This window comes from Halichoeres trimaculatus, unplaced genomic scaffold (genome assembly GCF_033239565.1).
Source record: "Halichoeres trimaculatus isolate MK-OKI-2021-1 unplaced genomic scaffold, fHalTri1.1 fHalTri1_scaffold_4, whole genome shotgun sequence".
Lineage (NCBI taxonomy): Eukaryota > Metazoa > Chordata > Actinopteri > Labriformes > Labridae > Halichoeres > Halichoeres trimaculatus.
The window spans coordinates 24,580,122-24,603,552 of NW_027437182.1; the positions used below are offsets into that span (position 1 = coordinate 24,580,122).

Here is a 23,431-nt window from a genome sequence, read left to right on the forward strand (position 1 = left end):
TGGTATTTTAATGAAATGGCACATATGGGAGACGAATCAATTTAAATATGTTTATGAAAATAGGAAAATTATCATAGCATTTGAGACACTCAGTCCACAACACTGACCTTGTTTGCACAAGTGTAAACAGTGAGTGAGCATCAGACTGATTCTGAAAAACCCTTCTATCACTTCGCCTTACCTCACTCCTTGCGTCACGTGGTACGTCTCTGACTGGGTGGTGGGCGTGTCTTAAACGGTGGGATTTCATTCATAAATACTTCAAGCTTTAAAATCCACATTAAAGTGATCACAGAAGAGTTTCGCGGTATTGGCTTTTCCCCTCCACCCCTGCATGGACTAGGCTGTTTGAGTAGGTGAGTGCTACCTTTACTCTATTCCGGCTCGCGCGCTTGTACAGCCGCTACGAGGCGCGAGCCACAGTCTTCACCACCGTTGTCACCGGACTGATGAAAATCATAGGCGCCTGTGAAATATCAAGTTGGCATTTTTATCAAGGTTGCTGGGCTTTACGCGGTGTATCTTCGCTTAAACGTTTTGTTAAATGAGCAGTTTTAGGATGTACAGTGACTTTATGTGTATGTCTTCGAAATATTTCAGCCAAGCCTCCAGTAAGAAAACATCTGGTTTTGCAAGAGACTAGGCTATTATGCGTTATTGCGGTACCCTACCGAGCTATAGGAAAATTCCCCATCTTCAGGTTTTTAACAGGTATTTTAGGTTTAAGAATACATTTGACCTGTGTCTATCTTCAAGAAATACGATTTTTAATTTTGTCCTATTCTTGATATAAATTATTCCGAAGCAAACGCAACACACTTTTTAGTACCAGTAGCCCACTGCAGCTGGTTTACAACAACTTGTCAGTCATGACGGGATATGCTACTGCTGGGACACCTATGTCTCACCATCTGCTCAGTCGGCCAATCAATACAGCACCCATCTGGGCTCCACATAACTGAGCAATTATCAATATGGTATTACTCGTCCTTTTTGATAGCTTAATGCTTATGCTCCTGTTACAGCAAGAGGCAGCTAAGCGTGAGAGGCCTATGTGCCATTTCAAACAATTTATCATGCCTTTTTGACATACACTGTTTTGGCTTCTAAGTGTTGTAATGATCATATTTCAATGTTAGGTTGTTAATCCATGTGAAACAGTGCAAAGGGGGTAAAGTGAAGTCTACTCAGAAAGCAGAAAAATACCTGTCAGTGAGTGATGAAGTGCTATGAGCCTTAAATTCAGCCTATTATGTAATTTAAACTCATAATCCTAAACTCAATAATTAACCAGTCATTGTGTTGTATGTTTGTCAGCAGCCATGCCACACTACTGTCCTGCTGTTGCTCCAAGGCCAGTGGGCAAGCCTTAAGGGAGGAAAACGCCACAGCTCGGTCTCAGTCAGCTGGCGAGGCTGAGGTGGCTGAGGATGCAGCAAGGGAGCTGAGGAGGAGACTCCTGAGCCATACAGCCTGACACACATATCCAGAGCTGCTGCTGCTGCTGCTGCGCACTGCCCTCCATCAGGGTAAGATACTGGGCTGGTGGGGAGCAGGATGTGGTACAGAACTGAGAAGGAAAGTAGTCTGTTCTCACATAGCCTGATGTGCATTCCTGTCACAGTTTTTCATGAGTGGATGGTAGACGCAGGGAGTTAGACAGGCTGGAAGCACACAGCTCGGCATTAGCTTACAGGTTGTGGTGCTGAAGTTGAGTGCTGCAGGCAAGCGAGGAGCGCTGAGTGCTGCTGGCATGTTGCTCCTACCCTGCTGGGTGAGTAGACCTATCCAGGGTGCGTGTGTGTGTGTGTGTGTGTGTGTGTGTGTGTGTGTGTGTGTGTGTGTGTGTGTGTGTGTGTGTGTGTGTGTGTGTGTGTGTGTGTGTGTGTGTGTGTGTGTGTGTGTGTGTGTGTGTGTGGGCGTTTGGTGCAGCAGTAGCAGTATTAATGGCTATGATCTGTAAGAGCAATCGCATAGCAGCAGCTCCAGTGGAAGCTGCTGGAACCAGTGTTTAAGTAAGGACTGTTTTTTTCCCTGAGTGTGTGTATGTGTGGGAGGTGAGTAGAGAGTCTTTAGGCTGATATAGAATTATGGGTGATGATTTGCAGCTGATATGCTACCATTTGCCTCTGCTGTGGGCTTCATCGAATGTGTACAAGATCATATTTATCTTCACATGTGTTTGGTTTCTTCTGTCTTTTGCAGCACTTTGTGACTATAAGAGATGCAACAGGGTTTTTTTAAGATGTAATGGGAATCTGATGTCAAATACTAAATGTTAATGCTTGATATTTAAAAAAAACCCAAAGTTTTTATAAAGACATCAGTTTATATCCATGTTATGGTGTATGTTTCTCAATACAGACTACTGCAGCAAATATTGTGGTTTACTTTTTGTTTTGATGAACAGCTCCATCAACAGTCATTTCCTCTGTGTGTTTGTGTGTGGTGCATGTGTTATCTCTCAGGGGGACCCTCTTGTTGGCCTGGACCATGAGCAATGAGTCTGCCGTCTGGAACACCCTACCAGAAAACTCCACAGTAAGTCTGTCTTTCAACACTAGCTTAGTCTCAAACTTCCTGTCTATTTTTGCGCTCCTCTTTCCCTGCATGTTTTACATCTCCAGCTGAGCATCAAACCATACTCTCCCTCATATTGTCTCCCAGCCGATTGACTGGCTAATAGGGAACATCCTGACCTGGACCTGAAATAATTAAATCTCTGATCTAATCTGAGCTTTAATTTCCCCTTGCAGAGAAATTACAGTGTGACATCAGAGTGGACGCTCATTAACGCTTGCCTGGTTCTCCGCCTCACAGAGCTCAGGATAACACTCCACCTATAGGGTCATCATTTTGTTATTTATACAGTCTGTTGTCTTTATGTAACCAGGGTCGCTATGTCAGTTTGATTCTCCTTCAAAGAACAAAGCCTGCTGTTGTTTTCCGCTCTCCCACTCATGTTGCCACCTTTCCTTTTATTCAATACCTTGTCTTTTGCCAGTATGGAAACAGAATAGCTCGGTTATTTAGGGAAGTAAAACAAAAATAAAGTGTGAAATTGGACTTTTAAAGAAGTGATAGCAAGCAAATCCAATCAATTTATTCATGTTAAACTCCTGGCTAGGGATGGGTACCTTTCATATTTGAAATGATACAGTACTGATACCCGGTACCTGGCAATCGGTAACGGTACTCAACGGTACCAATTTTCTGTACTTTTTTGTGTTCATGTGGTAAAAAATATCAATTTTTTTTATAATAAAATAAAATAAAAATTCAATTTAACAAATTTATTCTTCTGTATATAACCTTGCAATGCTGTGTTCATGTCCAGCATGGAAAATCACCAACTCTTCCACTCCCTCACAGTCACAAGGATGCATTTAGGTACCTAAACATGGTACCTTTTGTTTTTATGTGAATCTGTACCTGGTACTTTTGACAGAATTTGGTCAGTACCTACAAAAGTACCTAATTCGGTACCCATCCCTACTCCTGGCATTGTTAAAATAGTGTTTGGTCCACCCTGCTTCATAGAAAGGTAAAGATGACCTCTTCCTAGGAAATGGAGTTTATTATATTGTGAAATGTGATTCCAAACTAGTAGCTAACTGTGAGCACCAAACTATCGTTAGGACTATTTTGTACTCAAATGTATAAAAAAGTAGGGATGTTTGTTTCAAAAATGGGCAGATGAGGAAGTTGTTTATCATGCTTTTGATGTTGTGGTGCCCTGTGGTGAGTTTTCCAGTATATGCAAAGGAGGATTTCAATATGATTTGTCCACATTTTAGAAAAATGTCAATTTTAAAGCTGTATTTGTAGCATTGGTTTGTGAAGCACTAAATCAGAGACAGCTCCCAACAGAGTCCATACTTGTTCTTTCTTCTATGTGTCATTATCTCAGCTGCAGTCTTTACAATTAGAGCGTTCCAACAGGTGAACTGTAGACAGGTTAACAGCCTTGACAATTATCGATTCATTACACTAAATTCTTGTGATTGTAGATACAGGTCATGAAAAAAAAGGGGTCCAAATCATAGACTGTATGGCTCCTCTCAGATTCTCGACTGCACAGACTCTGCCTGCACAATGGCAGCATCTTGGACAGGCAGAATCTTGTTACAAAACTAGAAAATGGTAAAAAGCAGAGCGACGCTGTCCATTCTAAGCTCTGTCTATGGTTCAAATCCATCTCACAGAGTTACTGTGGAGGTGAAACAGCAGCACATTCTGATCTACACTGCAGCTGGTGTGTCAGGAGGTCATTCGATACATTACATAAATGGCAGAAAGCATTCAGCACAATCAGGATTTGGATTTTTTTTTAGATGCTTCCTGACTTGTGCTTTTTCTTTTTTAAGCAGCACTCATAGAGTTTTAATATAGAACTGGGTGACACTTACCTCTCATCCTGTTGTAACTACTATTCCTGACTTATGACTCTGACCTGTGACGATGTTAAAACTTTAAATAACAGATCAAGTTTGAATCTTAACAGTATGGTGTTGGCACTTGGAGTTAACAGATTGTTTTTCAGCAGATACATTGACATGCCATGTGAAGATGTTATCTGTTTAATCCACCATGTTTGTAGACCCTAACCCTCTCTTCATGTTTCTTTTAGGAGATCCCAATTGAAGCTGAGGAGCAGGGAGATGGCTATGTGCTCCTCTTGGTGATCCTCTCTGTCTTTTTGGTAGGAACACTGATCATCATCTCTGTCCTCCTCATCACCTGCCGTCGCAGCTGTCGAGGAGGACAATGCTGTGCCAGGTACAATGCAAAAATGATAGATTACATTTACTGCACTGAACACAACATTACAGATCCATCTATAGGGAAAGATAGAAAGCTCAAGCTGTAGAAACGAATCTTCCAACCAATTTTTTTTTCCATTACTGCTGTGGTACTTCACTGTGTGTTGGACTGAATCAGTCGACAGCTTAGGATGAAGGAACCTCAAACTGGAGACCTTGACATTATTTTAATTTTACACATTCATCTACAACAGCCTGATCACAAAATGGAAAAACTGAGAGAAAAAAATATCATCTGTCTTGTGTTTATGATGAAGAACTAGATTTCAATCAGGAGAGACTTGCACACCAAAAAGAGTTATGGACAGATTTATTGTAATAATGCAAAGCAAAGAGTTGTAATGGCTCTTTGGTCTGTGAATATAAGAAAAACGTTGTTCTTATACTCAAGGACTCGCTGGGATGTCTTGAGTATTGTGCACTTTAACTATCAGGGCAACCTGACTACTCCACAGGTGCTTTAGAGGTTTCTCGCAGCAATGTGCAAAGTAAAGTTGTGTAGAAAATAATGGTGAAAATGCTTTCCTTCTTCACTTATTGAAATCAAATACAGACATGAACTTGGATAACACCACACATAAAGTGAACACTTCATTTAACAGATGTTTATTTTGAAATTTTCAAAGTGAACTTGAAAAAGTTTCCCTTCTATATGCCTAATTGTAATCCACACTTAACATGAGATTATCAGTGCCAGTATAGGTTATTTTGAAATGCTACTACATAGCTTCTCAATTGGGTCAAGCATGTCTAAGTCTCTATGACAACACCATGCTGGCTGATGAAGTTTAGTACCAAGAAGATATATCTGTGTTTTTCTCTGCTGAAAACAATTTGTTCAACCAATTCTGTAGTGATGGTGGACATAGGAGCCTAATTGTCAGACAGAAAGAGGGCAGAAGAGCAGAAGAAAGCTAAATAGGCGAGAGATACAGCCCGAGCTAAAGGCTAAAAGGGCTAAGTTGTTTGTGATAACGTTCATTCCAACGTGCAGCAGTTATTCTGCAGTGGTCTGTTCAAACTTGAGGCTATCACTAAAATGAAGAGTGAGGGGACCTTAGCCCTGCTTGGTAGATGACTGCTGGCAGTACATGACCAGGATTCACTAGCATTACATATCACATGCACGTCTCACAGCACCGGGCTGTCAGATCCTCCTCATAGCATCTTTAAAGAGGGAGTATTGTGATTTTTAGGGCGCTACCCCACCGGTAATCTAAAGTTAGCTGCACATGGGTTAAAGTTCAGAGAATAATTTTTCTCATACACTGGTGCTGTACAAAATCCATTTTCTAGCCACTGTCTGAAATAGTTTGTTTCAGTTGCTGTCTCTTTAAGGCTTTCTGCTTCAAAACCCCCTTACCTCTTATTGGTCAGCCCTCTGAAACCCTGTAGGGGAGAAGGATGGTTGGACCTTTATGCTTGGAGCATATCAAGAACCAGTTATGACATCCTTATACAATGACCTCATCATTCCCCCAAGTCTTGTACATATATCTTGTGCTGTGTTTAGAGCAGACCTTTTTTGAGCAGTTTGCAGATAGATTCTGGGAATATGGATATGCAGCACTTTGAAAATCTACACAGGTTTACTATGAATATCCAGCATTGTAACTTTATATCCATATTTAAATACAGGAAAGCACAATACCCTCTCTTTAAACCCAAATCAAAACTTAGGCACTGTAAGAGGCAGAACTTTACAAACGAAGCAGCTGCACACTCTGATAAGCACAGTGAAAACGTTATCTATAGACCTTCACTGTATGTTGATACTATGCAACAGAGGTGTTGATTAAACTACCCTGACACAAGCATGTGCTGTTCTTGAACAGGTTTTCATAATGAGGTTGTGTTTATTTTTCCTTGGGGCCCTTTGATATGATTCCTTAATTCTACCAGTGCTGCAGTCTGAGGCTTAACACCAAACTGAACATCCTTGAAAATTTGTTCAAAGTCAAAACAATCCCATTTCTAGACAGGTGAAAAAAACCTGATAGATAAAACACTTCTATTGAATCAGTTAATTCTGATCTGCAGATGCAGGTGTTTCTTTAGTGCACTGCATAAAAGCACATTAGTCAGGCATGCTTGTGTTGACTGTGTATTCTTACCTGATAAATGGAGCTTATTGCAAATTAAGAGGCCAGCTCCTTGTGGAATGTCCAGTTTTGTTCCACCGACTGAGTCTGATGCCAGTAACAGTTTTACCAGATGTGATTCATCTGTGTTTATTCAGCAGTAACATGGCTACCCGAGAGACCCTTTGTCTCCCTCTATAGCAGCAACATCATCAAGTACACTTGAATATATGTGTGCACCAACGAGATGCAGATAAACAGAGAGCACAGAGGCTGAGCTGTGAAGAGGAGAAGCCTGCCGGGGGAAGAGCAAAGGAAAGGCAGGCAGACTGGTACAAATGATGAGCGTAATGAGATTTCATAGCAGCCAACGGCTGTGATTAATCTTGAGTCTCAGCCCAGCACTGTGTGCACTGAGACTACACACTCACACACACACACACGCACACAAACACAGTGTCATACACACACACTGCACTGGGAAGCTGGAGCCACAGAGGAAATGAAAGACAAGAAGAAGCACAGATCTGGGTGGAAGCAGAAATCCCTCAAGTCACTTCACACTCACTCACTTGCACACACACACACACATACACACACACGCACACACACATACCTCATATCTCTGCACATAGAAATCAGATTGAGAAAAGTGACTGGGAGGAGCTTTCAATCTCATTTTTCTGCCTCATGAAGTAGATTTAAGACTTTAAAAGTTGGTATAAAGGAGGAGTGGTAATGACACTAGAAGGTTTAAAGAAAAGTACAAAAACAAAAACTAATTTCACCTGAGCAGCATGACCTTTGTCATCGTTTTGGGCTTTTAAGATGAGTGTACAATCCAGTAATGTATCCTGGTTTATCATTCCAGGTACCCTGGCACTGAAGGTTATCAAGCCACTGGCAGTGATTTAGGCCCTCATTGATTACACACAGCCAGCCATTTAGAGAAACAGGACAGTGAATTTCCACTTACTAGGCCTTGCTGTTATCTTAAGACTGGATTTCTTATCTGTTGATTCTGTATCATGTTTGCATGAAATAGTGTACTGTGTGGCAGTGCTCAGTAGAGTTTATCTGATAAAAGACAGACTTCAGGGTAAATCATGTCACACTCTGAATGTTTCTATCTGCCTCAGGGCCAGCGATGACCCTGAAAAGACTACCACCACCTACCTGGAGGAGTCTCAGCCCACCCATGGTAAGACAAGAATGGACAAAGGAGAATAAATGTGTATAGGGAGGAATGAAAGTGGGAAAGATAAAAAGAAAGGGAGGAGTAATGGAGACAGGCAGGCTGGCAGATAGAAGGATTGAATTGATGGAGGCGATGATATTTTTATCCCGTCAGCAGAAATGTAATGTCTATTCCATTAAAATATTGCGATCCCAACCCAATTAGTTTAAGTTGCCTTTCCTGGAACACCTTCTGACATTTTGGGACCAGTGGATACACTCTGTCTGAAATGAAAATGATTTAAATGCAGCTTCAAGCTGGCACCAAACTCCTTTTATAAGACTGGTTATTTTTAGCTAGCAGTTTCCTTTTCTTCATATTTACTCACCCTTTTAAGATGTGTTGAAACATTAGATCTGGTCCTATCTACTCACTTAGATGAAGTGAAGCCTATTATATAGTGTTGTCAAAAATGGGGGAAGTCATGGCAAACTATCAGCTCAGTTAGATAGTTCTTAAAATAGCTGCCAGAGTTGACATGCTAATATTTAGCAGGTGTATTGTTGATGATTTTTACTGTCTTAGCTAAGTTTCTGTGGGGACTGCAAAGGCAGGAAGAATAAATATGACACTGCAGAATCTTGTTAATTGTCATTTTATCTTTATTAACAGGAATCTGCATGTAAGTCAAGCTAATAATGCATTCCTGATAAGAATTTTAAACTGAAGGAACAGATCTGTTTATTTTATTTTATTTCTTAAAAATGCATAAAAAATAAAGGACAGACTTCCTTTCAGCGATTAAGAATTTTAGAAGTTGTTTCCTTTCTCAAAACAGGCTTGATTTTGCAATTTTACTTTCACAATTCTACATCATCATGATTTTTGTTTGTTTTAACAAACTTCAGGCTTATCGTTGCAAGCAAATCACAAGGATTTTTTCTGGCTTATGCCACTGTGGAGTGCCTTTATGACTATATGACTCTATATTATTTACAGTGAAACCGAGACTTGGTGTCAGGTTAACAGGCACTCTGAAAGTTGTGGTAAACAAAGAAATTAGAGTTTTCCAATTTGCACATCTTTCTGTTGGCTATGAATGGTTTTCAAAATTGGGGAAACTTTCAACAATTTGTACTTACTGCATTTACCTGGTCTTTACATGTACAAATATTCAACATTTTGGTTTGTTATAAGCAGTAATGCATGCAAACATGTCAAACGCAATATTTTTAAACAACAAATCATTTTTTAGGAGTTTTTCCCAACTGAGTCTAACCGTCATAGATGTTGGGATAAACATTTGTCATGACTAACCTCTAAAGTTAAACACATTTTGATTAACATTTGCTAGTTAAACTTACATGTGTCCATTACTTAAAGTTAAGCTGTACCATTCAATATATTTACCTTAGTACTATTATCAAAACTTACCTTGGGAGGACTTCAAAACACCAAATCCAGAGATGTGGTCTTAGTGGAATTGCAGTAGGCAGGTTAAGTATTGATTGATGATGACCAAATGTGCTTGGAATTGTTTGTACATGTAATTCATGGTGCACATTGCATTCAAATGTGTTGTTGCAACCAAGATGAACCTCTTTCAAGTTGTTAAGAAGAAAAAAAAAATCCAAAATTATCCCGGAATCTTCAGAAAAAGTTATTTAAGTTGACCGCAACAAAACCCTGGAAATCTTCAATACTCCCAAGCTAAAACTCCCATGGAAATTTTTGAGACACTGTCCTAAAATTTACTGCAATTTTTGCAATCCTATCGAAGAGTGACAATGCTAACATGCTAATGTTTGTAGACTGTTGATGATTCTCTTAACTTGTTTTGGTTAAGCTTGTTTTGGCTTTAAACCACAGTTTTGCTTCATGTAGTAAAAAAAAAAAATCCAGTCTGTTGTCCTGGTAGTTCACCCGGTAAAACAAAATCTGATCCTTGCCCCAGGTGAAAAAAATAAATAAATAAAAATCAAAAATGGGGGTAAAAAATTATCAGATTTTCTGTTATTCTTCTTAGGTTTCAGTATTAAGTTTGTTCTGCTGACATTGACTGATGTCAAGTCCAAAGAGTGTCACACACATTATACCCCAAATTCAAGGACTATTAATGTAGTGGACAATTAGTTTTTCACTTTGGGCCAAGGGGGTGGATAAATAGATTAAAGGGCGGGCATCTCTTGTGCTAAGGCAACTTTCATAGCTTAACATTCTGTTCTCATTAACGACAGTACAAATAAATATCAAATGTGTCCATCTCTACAGTCTCCTTCATTCATTCATCTCTCTCACCTTTCTATTCGTCCTCATCTGTCTCTTTTCAATTCTAATCCTGACAGAAATCACCATCAGGGTGGATGAGTCAGAGTGCCTCTCGATGGCCAGCTCTCATGACCAGGAGACCGAGCGCTTCCTCTCCACGGGCACCACCGGCCGCCGTGTCTCCTTCAATGAGGCCGCGCTCTATGATCATGGCAAGAAGGCGCAGGAGAAGGGACGAAGGTTAGAGAGCTGTAAACACACTAACCCAGCAACTTCCATTCAGCTTTCTATTGCCGTTATAGTTAATACCGTCTCACTCCAGCTTTGCTGCCACATTGGATTCACTGCACCCATCTCTTCTCTATGTTACTTTACGAAACATTACATATGGGATGGACATAAAGAGTTTTCACTCTGTCTCTTTCTCTGCCCTACTTTCAAGCTCCAAGCTTGAAATGTTAATTCTTCAAAGGGAATTATTCTGTGGGCTAAATGTGAATTCTGAGTGGCTGTGATGAGTTAGAGCTCAGATATTTCCCTTGGCTGTCTCATGTGCGAGACAAAGCTTTCTCATTTATTTTTTTACTCTTAAAACTTCTGTCTTAGTCATGTGGGGACTCTGTTACTTTTCATTAACTCTTTGCTCTTCACCTCAGGTATACTCTGACTGAGGGCGACTTTCACCACCTGAAGAATGCCCGCCTCACAAATCTTCACATCCACTCCCCGGCCCTCAAGATAGTCACCATCCATGAGTGTGACTCGGGCGAGAACAGCCTCACCATGACAACAACGCGCCCTGTCACCAAGTCAGCCCTCTCCATCTTCCAGGTGGGAGCCGCTAAACCTGCTATTAGACTTGACGCATCATTAATCTTGACCAGGGCTGATTAGAGCATCAATCACCCAAGTTAGGTGAGAAAATATATCAAGCTAATGTACCCAAACACAGGAATGAGGAATCTTTCTGCCTGCTCATTTCAACAGGCGGGGATCATTGATTTCACATTTAGGTAAGGCTAGTCAGTCACCAGAATCAGACTGACAGCGGGAGAGGAAAATCATTTTTCATCACATATGCTGATAAAATATGAAAACAAATATTGGAAGTGGAACAACAGTGCTACATAAAAACAGTGCTGAATAGCTGTACCAGTCATCAGAGCTTTTATAAAGCAAGCATGTTGAACAAAAGATTCTGTACAGGTAGAAGTATCATGTTGTTTTCCTCTCTTCAGCCGATGTTGTGCCCCCTGCCACAAACTGCGCTGACCAGTCTAAGTGTCAACCCCAGCTGTGCCCTTCCCGGAGATGCTCTCAACTCTGTGGTTGATACCAGCTTTGGCGACAAAGCTAAAGCTCTAAGCACTAAAGAGCCAAGCTCAGTAAGTCATCTCAAACAAATTTTGCAATGCAATGTAAATATTCCTAACACACAGGGAGCAGGGAGAAAAAATCTGATATTGGTCTGCATTCACGCTTTATTCAAAGTGAACAGGAGGTTTTCCTCACTCTCATAATCACTAATCTCTACGTTGTTATTGCATAATTTGTCCTGGTAGACTACCTGCATTTGTTTATATCTGGCACGCCGCACGCGGGGACTGATACACTAAGCGGCAAGCGCCTCGTAGCCAGCTGTGGCTCTACAGCGGAGGTAGCGCCGTTTTACGACACGATGAGAACTAGAGCCTTATTTAGCTGTGTTTTTGTGTGAAAGTAACGCGCTGAAAATTCTCTAAATAAGCGTGAATGCAGACCGATATCAGATTTTTTTGGTGGGAGTCCGTTTATTTGTGTTTTTGGTCAAGTAAAAAATGGCCCTGTCTGAGTGCAGAGGAAACCAGCAGATGAGCAGGGAGGGGGTCTTTGGTGCGATGGGCTTTTGCTGCAGAAAATCACTGCTGTAGGGGTAATTTCTGCCCTAAACCTTGTGATAGGACCCAACTTGTTCTATCCCGGAGTATCACTTTAAGGACTTGGTGGAAACGGGGCTAAAATGTCAACTTAAGCTCCCTTAAGGAAGTAGTTTAGTTTGGCGCCCCCTGTGGACAAAGACATGTATCTTATCTCTGTAATGATTTTTTCCTGTGGAAATATTTTCTGATAAAAAATGTGGTTGTACTTTCTTTCAGCGGTAAAATAAATGAAAAATATCAAAAAGTCTGTGACAGTGAACACGTTAGACTCTGGTTTAACGCCCCCTCACAGTGGTTGTCTATTACAAAAGTCATTTTGGTTACATCATGTTTTCAGTCATGTTGCTCATCCACTATTATTATATCACTATTAATTTCAATCTGTGTCACAGCCAGTTAAACACTCCTCACAAGGCCTGAGAGTGATCTATCTGCTGGAATCTGTACCCACATGATATTTTCCAAACTTGATCTGCATTTAAATCACGAAAATGATTCTTTTTCAAGTTGAAACCTTTAATCTCAGCCAGAGTGAAGTGTAACTTAATTTACATAATGAACTCAAGACTCTGGTTACTGATGAGACTCTGGAAGTTGTAATAAACCAGGAAAATTGTGTTTATGTCGAAGCTATTTCTAAAAGTTTTGATGTTTTTGCTTTTGATTGGATTACATGGTTGCTTCTCAGTTTGCGAGCTGAATTAATAAGAATATTGCACGCTGAGAAAAAAAAGTAATGGCAATCAACTCGTCATCTATGCGGACCTGAGAGGGTCATGGAGCTTGAGAGTGTACCAAAAACACTGAAACACCCATGATCTCAGCCAGTTTTCTTACTGACCATGTTTCTCTCTGTTTAGATTGAAATAATGGGCCCAGGGCCCCGGGGCAGAGGCAGCAGCATCAGCATTGGAGAAGGGGCCTCAGCAGGGAGCGGCGCCCCTCCTGCTGGCGGTGGTGCAGGTAGCCAGGGGCCTGTGCTGCAGTTCTTTACCAAACTGCGGCGCCATGCTAGTCTGGAGGGGGCCAGCCCCTACTTTAAGATCAAGAAATGGAAGCTGGACAGCAGCCAGAGAGCCTCCAGTCTGGACACCAGAGGTAATGGATCCTTAATGGAATAAAGTATATTTCTGTTCTCTTATTTTTAGAAGCTTATGCAGAAGGAGAGAGAAACAATTGTTTATGGGGGTTTTTTATTCAAAATCTAATTTACAACTTCATACCATTGACTTTTGTTTGTCCAAGGTGTGTTTTTTCCATTTATTTTTGCATTTAGTATTTTTGGCATCATTCTCTTTGTAAACAAGCAATGGTTAAGCAGATGCTCCAGAAACCAACTGTGAGAAGCCCTTTGCCTGCTAGGAGACAGATGGCTGAGTGACGTAAAGTTTGCTCTTTCCAAGTCAATTTGAACCCCTGAGTAAATCCTTCCTGTCGATCTCTTTCATCCTATAAACACACATACACACAGACACTCTCACGCACACACACTTCCTCCCTGCAGTTCCCAAGGCTCATTTCTCCTCTCACACTAAGGTACACAGAAAGATCACTAAATCCCCTGAGAAACCTCCTCACTTGAACTAAGTGTCACTCCCCTCCCGCCTGCTGTCACACAACTTGTTCATCTTCTCCTCTGTCTTGTGATTTCTGCTCTGGGCCAGGCTCTCCAAAAAGGAGACAGTTCCAGCGCCAGCGAGCTGCGAGCGAGAGCATGGACCAGGACGACAATGACGCCCACCACATAGACCTTATTCAGTACATCGCCCGCACCCAAGACATCCATTACTGTTCCAGCCAGCCCACCACACGCCTCCTCTCACCACCGTCCACGCCACCGCCCTCCCTCGGCAGGTATCTTTAATTTCCTTGCCATTCATCCTGTTCACTGCTTTGCTGCTCGACACTCATTTCTTAACTGATGCTGGAAAATGTGTGCTAATGGTATTTAGGATTTTGGCTCTAAGTCCCAATTCTTCCCAAAACTGGGTTTTTTGAGAGCCGGTATGTGGAAATTAAATGGTATACACCAGTAACAAGAAACTTAACTTTAATTAAATGAAATTAATGAATGACTTTTTTGAACAAATTGTGTTGCTATGGTATTTGATTAGATTTAAACATGTTGTGTAACTGTAAATACATCTGCGACAGTCTAATTAAATGTAATTTAATCCCCATGAACATGAGGTCCTTTAGAACTATTTAATGATGAAGCCTGAAGAAGGGGATTCCTTAAGTGTAGCGCAATGAAGTGGAGAATCGGGACACAGGGTTTGGATCTGGCATAGGAAACCATTCCACCGCTGACATGGTCTAATAATGTCATGATGTCCACGGAAGTAAAAGGGTCATTGGATATTTTAAGCTTGCACAAAAACTGCCCAGTATTATGTTATGAAACAAAAATAACATACTTTCTTAGATAACCAAATATTCATCTTGACTGAGAATTAGATTAAAAAATCAGCCTATTTCCTGTGTGTGTTTGCACATATTTGTTTATCAGAACAAAAAGAATTTCGTGGAAGCTGCTCTTGGCTAAATGGTTTGATGATCCTCATGATCACTGACAGTGTACTACTTTTCACAAGTTATGTTTTTGTACAGTATGTCTTCTTAAAATTAGTAATACCAAGAAAGCAAGCAGGGTATTTCTGGGACACTTTCCAGCACACATGGCTTTGGTTATCATGTAATCAGTTGAATTCTGTGTTGTTTTGGCAGGGTTGGAGTAATGCTGTAACAGCCAGTTTATCATATTGGTTATTCTGATGCTCATGGTAGACAGAATCTCTCTGTTAATTTACCCACCTGTCCCACCGCCCACACACACCAGAAAAAACACAGAAGTTAGTTTAGCTTTGAAGCCAACAGTATAAACACAGAAAGAAAAAAAAATCTGTGAGTGTGGATTGAAATCAACCAGGCTGTTACCAACCTCTGATACGGCTACATAAAAGAGTAGATCGAGTTGGATGACAGATTTAGGCAATAACTTTTTAGGCACTTACCTATAAACCACTTGCATGCATGTGACCAGCAAGGAAGTCCAGAGGGCAATAAAAAAGGGTTGTGAAATGAAAAGACAACCTTCTTTGAACACTCTACAGTGTTCATCTCTGTTCATTTCTTTAGAATGAAGTACACTAATATTACATCACAAGAAACTGAGATGAGAAATTTCAAGTTCCGGTACCTCACAACCTTTAAACAGCAAAATTATTTAAACACTCTAAGTCCATTTCCAAATGTCATTTCCGAATGTCATTGCTTTAATGTTTACATAAGTCAGTGAAGGCCAAGAAACTATTCTCACCCTCCTTAAAGCAAAGGTGAGTGATATCATTCATGCGGCTTTGTAAAAACCATTGCTCGACAATTGACACTATAAATTACCCTTTCCCTCTGCTCAAAGGCCCTGTGCAGACTTTGTACGAGAACTTGAAATAGTCTTGATTTAAAGTGAGAAGCAAGATCTGTGACGTCTTAGATCACCAGGTTGTGGGTAGCATGAAGGACAGTCTGCTCACTTTCCGTATCCCAAAACTACAGTATGAAGTTCGCTTCTTGTCATGTTTCAAACAGTAGCCCTACATTACAACAGACACATTACCTCTTTGCCTATTTTATCAGGATAAAGTCTTCTAGAACAAAGAAAAGTAGAAGACCAGATCTCCATTCATTTGCTCCCAACGCAAATGCACAAACTGACACGAGTCACATCCTTACAGTAGTGGGTGATGGTGCTCATGGGAAATGGAGTCTTTATCCTTAAACAGTAGCAATTCCAGCCACAGGTGTCACTGCAATCTACACCAAGTGGATAGTCCTCACACCACCTTTAAAAAAACACAAACTAGTGATGTCAGCTATCAGCCACCGTTAGCTAGTGTGCTAGTGGTGTTGTTTAAATAGTCTTTGAACACCAGTGTTGTCAGATAATCCTCATGATGTTAACTAAGGGGCCGTTTACACGTCAACAGTTTTAGGGTGAAACACAAAAGTATTGTTGCGTTCGGGCCTCGCATTTCAGCACACCTAAAACGCAAACATTTGAAAACAGCCTCCAGAGTGGAATCTTTCTGAAAAACTGTTGACACCGTTGCCGTGTAAACAGTTACCCAGCGTTTTCAGTGGGAACACTGACATCGTGCTCAACTTCGTGCAAGCGCATACAACGCTTACAATCGTTGTGGACTACTGTGTTGTGCTTGTGTTGCTCAGTCTGCTGCATCTTCCAAATGTCTTTCAACAAAATGCACATCTGTTGCTCCACTTCTGCACTTAGTATTAGCCAATATACCAGATGATCGACGTGACTCTCCTTTGGTGGAGATTTCCCAAAAGCAGCTTCTGGACAAGGCAGTTATAGTGCCAACTACAGGCCTGGCATGCTTACTACAGCCTTTTCAGTTTCTCAGCGTTTCCGGGTAAACACAGATTTTTTCAATGCGTTTCAGCAGATGAAACATTGTTGTATATACAGGGCTTAAACATACATTTAGTGAAATGCTGTGTTAAATCCACTTACAGGCAGTGAAAGGTTCCCAAAGTGCATTGTCACACTAGCTATTTAAACGGTGCCATACTCAAGCATGACTGCCCCCTGCAGCGCTATTCCTCTGCTGGCCAGTGCAGCCTGCGGTCACACTACTCCAATATGAACCAGATTAAAGCGTACGTGTGCTTGAGCTCATGTACAAAGTGTACCAGGCCAAAAAAGACACACCTGCCAAAAAAGTATGACTACATGTACAATGCCTGAGCGCGATACCATTGTGGTTACACTGGTCAAAAGAACTGGAGTCTAGGGTTGAATCGTGTTTAGGCACTGTACAGATGGCCAGTGTGACCATCGTCAAACAGATTTGTCAACAAAAAGACTGAGCTGACACTTATTACTGACAAGCATCTCATAGAACCCCTCTTAAAGAAAACTGACCAGTCCTTTCAAAGCTCCTGTTAAGACTTTTAGCTTATAAGAAGGACAATAATAATAAACAAGTATTTTTCTGTGTGACCTTCAAAAAGCAAGTGAGACCATCAGGAACAAGATGATTTCTTTATAGTTTTTCAATGTCTTTTATAATGGCGGCTGTAAGGTTGATGGCAGGCAAAGCAAGTAAGAGCATGCTGAAGAAATAGCCTTTTGTCAATGTTTAAAGTAAGAAAAATAAAGTTTTTTTAATGAGTAGGCACTACTGGCACATTGAAGACAACACTAGCAAGAAGTCATTACTTTGTGCATTGGAGGTACCAACACGGACACAACCAGACAGTTTCTCAGAGAAGCTTTGAATTCAAAGGTACATTTCTGACCCTGTTACATTCAGCTAAGCTCTGATCCAACACATGCAACCATTGCAAGCCATGAATTCATTCTGTGCCCTGTGAACACAGCCACGCCTCGGATGAATGTGTTATCGAGGTCAATGCTTCGACATAGGTTTGTGTTGTATGTGCTTCTGTGTTTCTCATTTTCTTCTTGTTGTTTTTTTTCCTTTCATGTCATCTCTTCACACCGTGTGCACCCTACAGGGTAGAGGTAGAGGTCATAGTAGAGCCCAGCTGCAGCCATGGAGGACCAGGGGTGATTGGATTGTCCCCTGATCCCCAAGATGAAGCTCTGTTCCTGGCAAGAAGGGAAGCTGCAGACTCTTCAGAACCCCCAGATGCCCAGGACCCCCTGTCATTTTACAAAGACATCTGGACTCTTCGTGCCTCACTGGAACAGTACGCTGCCTCTGATCAGAGCAGCAACAACGACAGGAACTCTGTCTGCAGTGATGCTGACAGTGTGTGCTCACTGGGCGGACGCACAGAGACAGAAAGAGGAGCGCTACCCAGATATCCGTCCCAGGATTTAGGAGATGAAGCAGAGGGTGGAGAGGATGACAAAGACATTGTGATGTATGCAGATGAGAGGTTTGGTGTAAGAGAAGGGACTAAAAGGAAACAGGGAAGCACAGATTCAGAGCGTGGGGTCAGTGATGGTGAAACAGGGACTCGTAAGTTGCTGCAGATGGACAGTGGCTATGCCTCCATAGAGGCTCCATCTCGAGGTCCAGAGGAGCTGCGACTTTTTGGCAGCATCAGCGGCAGCCCCAAGGACCGAACAGCTCATGAGAAGAGGCACCACTTTACCAATGCAGGGCGAACTGGCACAATTGGTGAGAGCTTTGAGTCTCATCTCTTTGAGGAGGAGCCAGAAGATGAGGTGTTGTTGGGTGCCAGCAGCGGAGTTTCCATAGAAACAGGTGCTGGCTCACTGAGCTGGTTCCCTTACGGTCAAATGATCACACCTCGAGAGGCTGTGCAGCCCTCACCTCAGCCAACGCTGCACAGACGAGACTACAGCATAGATGAGAAGACAGACGCCCTCTTCCACGAGTTTCTCCGCCACGACCCACAGTTTGACCAGCAGGAGTCCCCACTAAGAAAGCACCGGTCTAGAATTCACCTTCGAAAGCAGTGGCAGCGGCACAAGCAGTGGAGTGATCCTGGGGTCAGATACTTCCACAGTTCTTTTGAAAGACAGCGGACCCCACTACGAAGGGGAGAAAGTGTAAACTATCCACTGGAAACAAGTTACCACAGCACACTTCCCAGGATCGTCAGCGCTCCAGACGAGGAGAACAGCGACGGCACTGGAAGCACCCCAAGCACTCCAAAGGTTGAGCCCACAACTACTGACAATGGAGGCAAGGACAAGGATCAGGACCGCATCTCCTTGTCTCCACCGCCTCTTGCACCCTCAGAGAAAGACAGAGTACAGAGTGAGCAGCACGACCCTCAGGAGGACAGCAAACCATGTGACGAGCGCTCACCCCCTCAGCTGCCCGACACCTCAGGCTACGGCCCGCAAACCATCACAGCTGAGCTCACAGACAAACTGACTGCTCACCTGGACGAGAGGCTGTACACGGGCCTACGCAAGACCAAGGACTCCACTCCTGAGTGTGTGACGGTGACGGCCACACACGCTTCTCCAGACCACAGCCCAGTGTAGCAGGGCTCCATCAACCTCCCTCCTGCTGATACACACTTTCTCTCTCTCTGTTTGATCTGTCTTGCCTCTATTTTATTTTTTCTCAGCTTGAATGTTGTGATCCAGACACATCCTCACTCAACAGAGAGCATGATTTATATTTACTCATACTTGAACAAAAGACCATTTTACACACAGTTAATTCAACAGTAATACAGTCAGTGTCTCTCTGCACCTGTTAGTTAAATGTTTCATCATATAAACTGCTGGTTAAGAAAGACTCACCTCATAAAACAGATAAAAAGAGCTAACATGGAAATAATCATGTAGTAAGTGTTTCTGTCTCTCCTGCTGTCCGTCCTGTCTTTGCTCCAGTATGAACAAGAAGCTGAGAGCCAGTATGGCCTTCACCCTCATTGATCCACTGTGAAACCAGGTGCTATTAGACAAGTAGAAAGTGACAGATCTGGATGTAACAGTGAACTCTTCAAATCCTAATAATTAGTGGAACTTGTTATGTGATAAAACGACTTGGAATCCCATCGCTGATCTACCAAAGCTCTTTGAGGCACACTGTAGTGCTTCCACTATATAGAGATCCCCCCCAAAAGATACATTACAAAGACAGTGTAGCATAATTTCTGTCAAATTGGGAGAAATGATTAGGATTGTTAGGAATGATAAATGTTATTCCAGGTTAAATAAAAATATAGATACATATGTAAGCATTGAAACAAGAGTTGCTACGTGTTGACATATAATCACCTGTACAGCAAAATTAAAAAGGGAGGATCTTTCTTAATTTATGAGGTTTATCAATGTGTTTTAAGGTTATCCAATGTATTCAGGTGAGGACTACCTTTATGACCAAGTGGATAAACATGCTGAGAATGTAAAACACATAGGGCCTGATCTACTAAAGATTTGCATGTATAAAAACATGTGCAAACTTGAAAAAGCACAAACCTTATGTACTGCATAAATTTGCAGAGTACATGAAGATCACTAGAACACGCAAACTTTTTGGTGGAAAAGATGCAAATGTAAACATATAGCACCCACAATGTGGTTTATCAAACCTGAGCCTGAGAGTAGTCTGTGTTTTTGTGTCTATATTTAAGGCAGGCGCAAACTGGCACAGTGTTACACACAAATGACTGTAATTTTTGTGGCAAGAAGGAGGCAGAGGTGCAATGACAGAGGATGGAGGGAAAGAATCTGGACTTGAATTTTGGACTAACAGAAATAATATCTGATTGCATACCATATTTTGTTTCATCAGCAGATCTTCTGCTCACAGCGTTCACCTTTTCACAGATGGCCTCCCCCCTTCTTCTGCTGGAGTTCACCAATGTGTTTATTTGCCTCCTCCACTAAGACCTCCAGCTCCATGGCTTCAAACCTCATAAAGTGTTCACGGTCACTCTGCTTTACCAAACTCCCCATGATGACAGCCAGTAGCACACGCAAAATCCTCATTCAAATTGCACCCGTTATCAGTCGCACACGCAAACAATTTAGCGCTTGTTGTAGGTGATCTTAGTAGATCAGGCCTAAAGTGCTCTTGCACAATGTATTCCTGTGATAACAAAGAGCATGCTTGGGAACACATAGAGCCACGAGACCATGGATACACTCACACTAACTTCATTTCATGTCTGACCTGTCATGATTTTTGTTGTTTAACCTGAAAATGCCTCTCAGCTACTGTATGTGAGAAAAGTCATGTTAATCTTTTCTGAGTTTTACCAGTTTGTTTTCTTCTTTTTATTTGTGGCTTCAGTGACAGTGGACAAACAGACAAACTAATGAACCAGGTGGTATGATACATCGGTCACACACTTCTGAAGAACAAACTCAGTCTTGTGCACAGGTTTACTGCCATGAGGAGACTTGTTACATTAAAGCTATGAGATACGACGGCCTCCCTTGCAGATGTTTGATGTTTATGACATTTTTTTTTTTCCAGAAACGCATGCTTTGTAGTGCATGGGACTCACGGACCAGGCTTTATTTGTCCCATTCTGACATTCTTAATTTTTTTCCTTCCCCTCCTCCTTCTTCTTCTTCTTCTTCTAAGAAAGTTGACAGTGTCGTAAAAGCTTCCAATACCGGGGCCTGAGGACGTAGCTCTGTGCCAGTTTATAAAACCAGACTGAACAGGGATGATTATTATAGTGCAGTCCACCTTTTGGCATCCTCTGTGATTACAACAAATTGGTTCTACCCTCCAGACAATAAAACCCTGTAACAGATTATGTTCTGCTGGTAAAGAGTGGAATTAATGGGCAGATTTCTAAATAAAATATTTTTTCTTCATTCATCTCTGATCTGGATTCTGCGCAGTGGCAGCAGGTTTATTTTAACCCAGTTTCCCTCGTAAAATCCTTTCTCAGAGGGGTTATTGGGCTTCCCGTTTCTCCCATGTGCAGTGAGGGGAGCCACTGCAGAGGAGTGTGATGAATATTAATCATAACAAGAGAAGGCTTCCCGCCTTTCATCCCGTCCCCATGCCCTCATTCTTTGCGGCTGTTGCCTGGCAGGAAATTGAAATGACTGAATTTAAAATCAGGGCAAAAATATTATCCTCCACTCTGTGTGGATGGGTGGGTGTAATGGTGATGCTCCTCTTTAGCCCGCCTGGATTACATCTTTCTCCACCTTTTGACAGGAATCTCCTTTCGTGGCTAAGTGGACTTTGAGGCTAGGTCTGTTTTCCTCATTAAGAGAAAAATGAAGAGAGTTAAAGGAGGGGAGCTTCAATAAGGAAGAGAGGGGGTAGCGATGTTTCTGCTTTGTCCTTTCTTTCATATAGGCTACCTGAGAGACAGACACGTGTTATCCATTTTGACAAAAACAAAACAATCTTCTGTAATCAAGTTACTCATTTTCATGACAGTGCTGATCAGCAACAAGGAAATGAAATCTCCGTCTAAGTTATGATGAAAATTATGTGTCCCTGCTGACAGTAATCACTTAGCTGATTCTGACAAGGAGGAAGACGCCTGCATTTCCAGCAAATCAAAAGCAGCCAGGTCCTACAACTGAGGCGGGATGAGATATGAGAACAGCACAGCAACTGCAGCAACAGAAAGAAAATGACAACAAGGGAGGGTTTGAAAATCTGTGCAGTTGTACAAAGATTTAACCTTGCTGTCTATACAAGCACAATCTAAGAGGAGTTAGACTAAATCAATGTCCTTTACTAGCTAAAGACAGATACTGTTTAACTGAGGACACTGTGTGTTTGTATACGAATCAGTAGCCTGTCAAATGCATTGAAGCATAGCTGTGTGTAGGTCTGCATGAGTGTTTACATTTTAGTACAAATCTTCATGTTTTCTCAGCCTCACAGTAGAAAATCTTCACAGATAATGCTCAAGTCAAACCTTGGTATAACTAGATTTTGTACTTTATGGACTCCACTTTTAAAAGTCATGCTAGGATGCTGTAACTGATGAGATTCTGTGAGATTGATCTTGAAAGTAGAAGTATTTCTGTATTCCTTGCTTGTTAGTTAATTGCTTAATTTAAAAAAAATAATAATTAAACACGAGCTTTCTTAAAAACTTTGCTTTAGTTGATCCAAATCCTATGAGCCTTGAGGGACCAAATCATGAAAAAGTGATATTCTAGGATTGTTTTTCAATCTGTGAATAAATGAATGAAACAAAAATGGTTCTGGCTCTTGTTTTTCTTTTTCTTTTTTCTAACGAATGGTTGATTATGAATTGTACAAAAATACAGGTTCCCAGTTTAATTTTTTCTGTTGTTAAGCTCATATTGATTTCTTGCTCCAGGGTTTTAATGTTGTATCTTACCCTTTGTAGTTTCTGATCAACCCAAAAACTAAGGCTTTGCTTTCCAGGACTAACCACCATAGCTTTATAACACCTCCTGGTCCTTCTACACATAACTAAAGAGGAATCATTTAATATATCTTCAGGCACTCTGAATGTGAATCATACCGTTCCCAGCCTTACCTTGGATGAACGTCTCTTCTACCTGCCTCTATCTACTCAAATCAGGAGCTGACGTTTACAAAATACTGCAGTCTTTTAGTGACAAAGTAGCATTCTAACTTGACTTAATAAGCTTTAATGTCTTTTCTTCATAACATCTTAAAGGGGCTGTGAGGAGTTTGAAAGTGATCTTAAAATAGGCTCCCTTCG

At 41.5% G+C, this 23,431-nt stretch overlaps 1 protein-coding gene across 3 annotated transcripts; it reads left to right on the top strand.

Annotated features, from left to right (window-relative positions):
- The first annotated feature begins 221 nt into the window (after positions 1-221).
- Positions 222-22,910, top strand: cbarpb (CACN subunit beta associated regulatory protein b). 3 transcript variants are annotated; one of them, XM_074668395.1, is made up of 11 exons: positions 222-356; positions 1,321-1,529; positions 2,469-2,541; positions 4,631-4,779; positions 8,044-8,105; positions 10,427-10,589; positions 11,006-11,180; positions 11,588-11,734; positions 13,129-13,366; positions 13,933-14,122; positions 17,810-22,910. In XM_074668395.1, the coding sequence occupies exons 3-11, from the start codon at positions 2,494-2,496 to the stop codon at positions 19,278-19,280; spliced, it is 2,643 nt and encodes an 880-aa protein (XP_074524496.1). In that variant the 5' UTR covers positions 222-356; positions 1,321-1,529; positions 2,469-2,493; the 3' UTR covers positions 19,281-22,910. The 3 variants fall into 3 exon arrangements, with proteins under 3 accessions (XP_074524496.1, XP_074524498.1, XP_074524499.1); XM_074668397.1 differs by having other exon boundaries at positions 233-356; positions 1,318-1,529; XM_074668398.1 differs by lacking the exons at positions 222-356; positions 1,321-1,529 and adding an exon at positions 1,566-1,774.
- The last annotated feature ends 521 nt before the right edge of the window (positions 22,911-23,431 follow it).